Source organism: Protomyctophum bolini (assembly GCF_963924005.1).
Source record: "Protomyctophum bolini genome assembly, chromosome: 7".
Lineage (NCBI taxonomy): Eukaryota > Metazoa > Chordata > Actinopteri > Myctophiformes > Myctophidae > Protomyctophum > Protomyctophum bolini.
This window is the reverse complement of record NC_137868.1, coordinates 22,975,378-22,977,415: the sequence shown is the minus strand read 5'-3', so window position 1 is coordinate 22,977,415 and position 2,038 is coordinate 22,975,378. Positions and strand designations below refer to the sequence as shown.

Below are 2,038 nucleotides of genomic sequence, written 5' to 3'. Positions count from 1 at the left end.
GCTGTCAGGGGTCAAGTTCAATTGATTAACATGAAACTAACAAGACATGATGGCTTTTTGACCTAATTTTGTTGAGTTAAAAACCATTAAGTGGTTCAGTTAAGATGAGATCAAATATTTCAGGCCTCCTTAAAGCTTGCAGTTGTAGAGGTAGAGGAGGGGCCTGTGCCTCATTGGCGGCAGAGATGAGTGGGCGTGAACAAAAACACAAAAAGTTAGACCAAACTCATGTGTCTGTCTGCTGGCTTCTCCCTTATGCTCAGAGTGTCCCCTCTCTGAACTGAAGACACCTCTGTGTGTGTATGTGTGGGGGTGTGTGTGTGTGTTTCTGAGAGAGAGAGAGAGACAGAGAGAGAGACAGACACACCAATTCTTGAGATCTGTTGGATCTTTAACCCTTTCAATCCGTTTCTAAGACCAGGACTCAGGTGAATACCACCCCCCCTCTCCACACACACAGACGCACCATGACAGACGCAGCAACCAATATGAGGCTGAAGCTGCCGGCTGCATGCCTCATCCTGCAGATCATCCTCATCATCCTCTTCGGTGCACTGGTGGAGTACGACGACCACACAGACGCAAAGAAATGGCACGAGCATATGAAGAACACCTCCGAGACTGACGCTGACAATGAATTCTACTACCGCTACCCAAGTAGGTGACCTGGAGAGAGAGGAGGTTGTTTGAGTGCGAGGGTACTGAGGTGACTAATGAGGTTCAGAGTGGTCTGGGGTGGGTGTGTCTGTGTGGGGGGGTCACAGGAGCATAAATGTTGGCTTGGGGAGATGACGGATGGTTGTAGCTCCCCAAGAAAACATTTCAGAAATGGGATACTTTGAGGGAATGGAGGTAGAGTGTCTTTGGGCACCCCATTGCTTGATTGCCTCTTGAAGAGGGCGGTCGCATTTCTGATGCAAGAAAGCTGAGGGCAGTGCCGAAATATGGCTGCAGCTGTGTAGCTCTGATTGTTGTCTCTATCCCCATAACTGCAATGAGTGCCTGCACAACCAGCATTTCACCCATGTTACTTGTAATGTGTTGTGACAATAAAGTCTGATTGATTGATTGATTGATTGCACTGTGATTTTAGGTTCATATGTGTGATGCTTTGATTATTGTCTCAACACCTCATAGAAACTACATTCTGAACATTTCCAGGTTGCAGGGGTAGGATATGCCTGTACAGTTCTGCAGATTGCATTATGGGGATCTACAGTATAGTGTAAGTGAGGTGAGACGGATTGGCTTTCATGATTGTATGAGTTACCCCCTGCTTTAGCATGCTACAATTTCATTATCTCAAAAAGCTTACTAAACTAAAATCTCATCATTGTATGTGTGCTGTATCACTAGATGGTTATAGTCTTGTCAGCTTATAATACATGCCACTCTTGCACACTCTCAATCGTGCATGTTTTGTGAGCCTTCAGTCTCTGTTGTGTTGCTACAATAAGCTTGTGAAATGCTTCATGGCTGTCACAACCTGTCAACAACAAATTGTTGAGCAGCAATGAAGCAAAGAGCGTGCAAATTCCTAATTGGAGGAGTGTTTGTGATGGTCCCATTCTTTGAGTCTAAACAACAGTTTATAGTGATGTCTTCCAGGTCCAATGATTAAATGGATTGGTGTAAAAAATGGTTTAGTGTTTCACAGTGTAGAGTGCCTCAGTGTAGAGGACGAGGTAACATACTGACTGTATAGCGCCAGTGCATGGAAAGTAACTAATTAGTAATTACTCTCTAATCTGTTTAATTTCACTAGATTATGTATTTTTTTTATTTGTACAGCAATCTTTTAGAAAGCGTTCTTATAAAGAAAATATGATCATAAGAGATCTGAATGAGAGAGAGATAGGTTGTTACGGTCACGATGCCACATTGGCCCTGTAGTCTAAAAATAACCGCTTTTGTACTTTCGCTTGAGTCGTTTTCAATAAAAAATAAACATATTTCTTATTTAAGTCAAGTAGCAGTTCTACTTTGAGTATTTCAATTCACATATAACTGTCAACTCAAAGGTCAATATAGGCAATTA

At 42.7% G+C, this 2,038-nt stretch overlaps 1 protein-coding gene across 1 annotated transcript in view; it reads left to right on the top strand.

The window, feature by feature from the left end:
• The first annotated feature begins 251 nt into the window (after positions 1–251).
• Positions 252–2,038, top strand: part of rhbg (Rh family B glycoprotein) — a 16,849-nt gene continuing 15,062 nt past the window's right edge. The window contains exon 1 of the mRNA XM_080767799.1: positions 252–657. Coding sequence (XP_080623925.1) covers positions 468–657 — 190 coding nt within the window. The 5' untranslated portion in view covers positions 252–467. The remainder of the gene's footprint in view (positions 658–2,038) is intronic.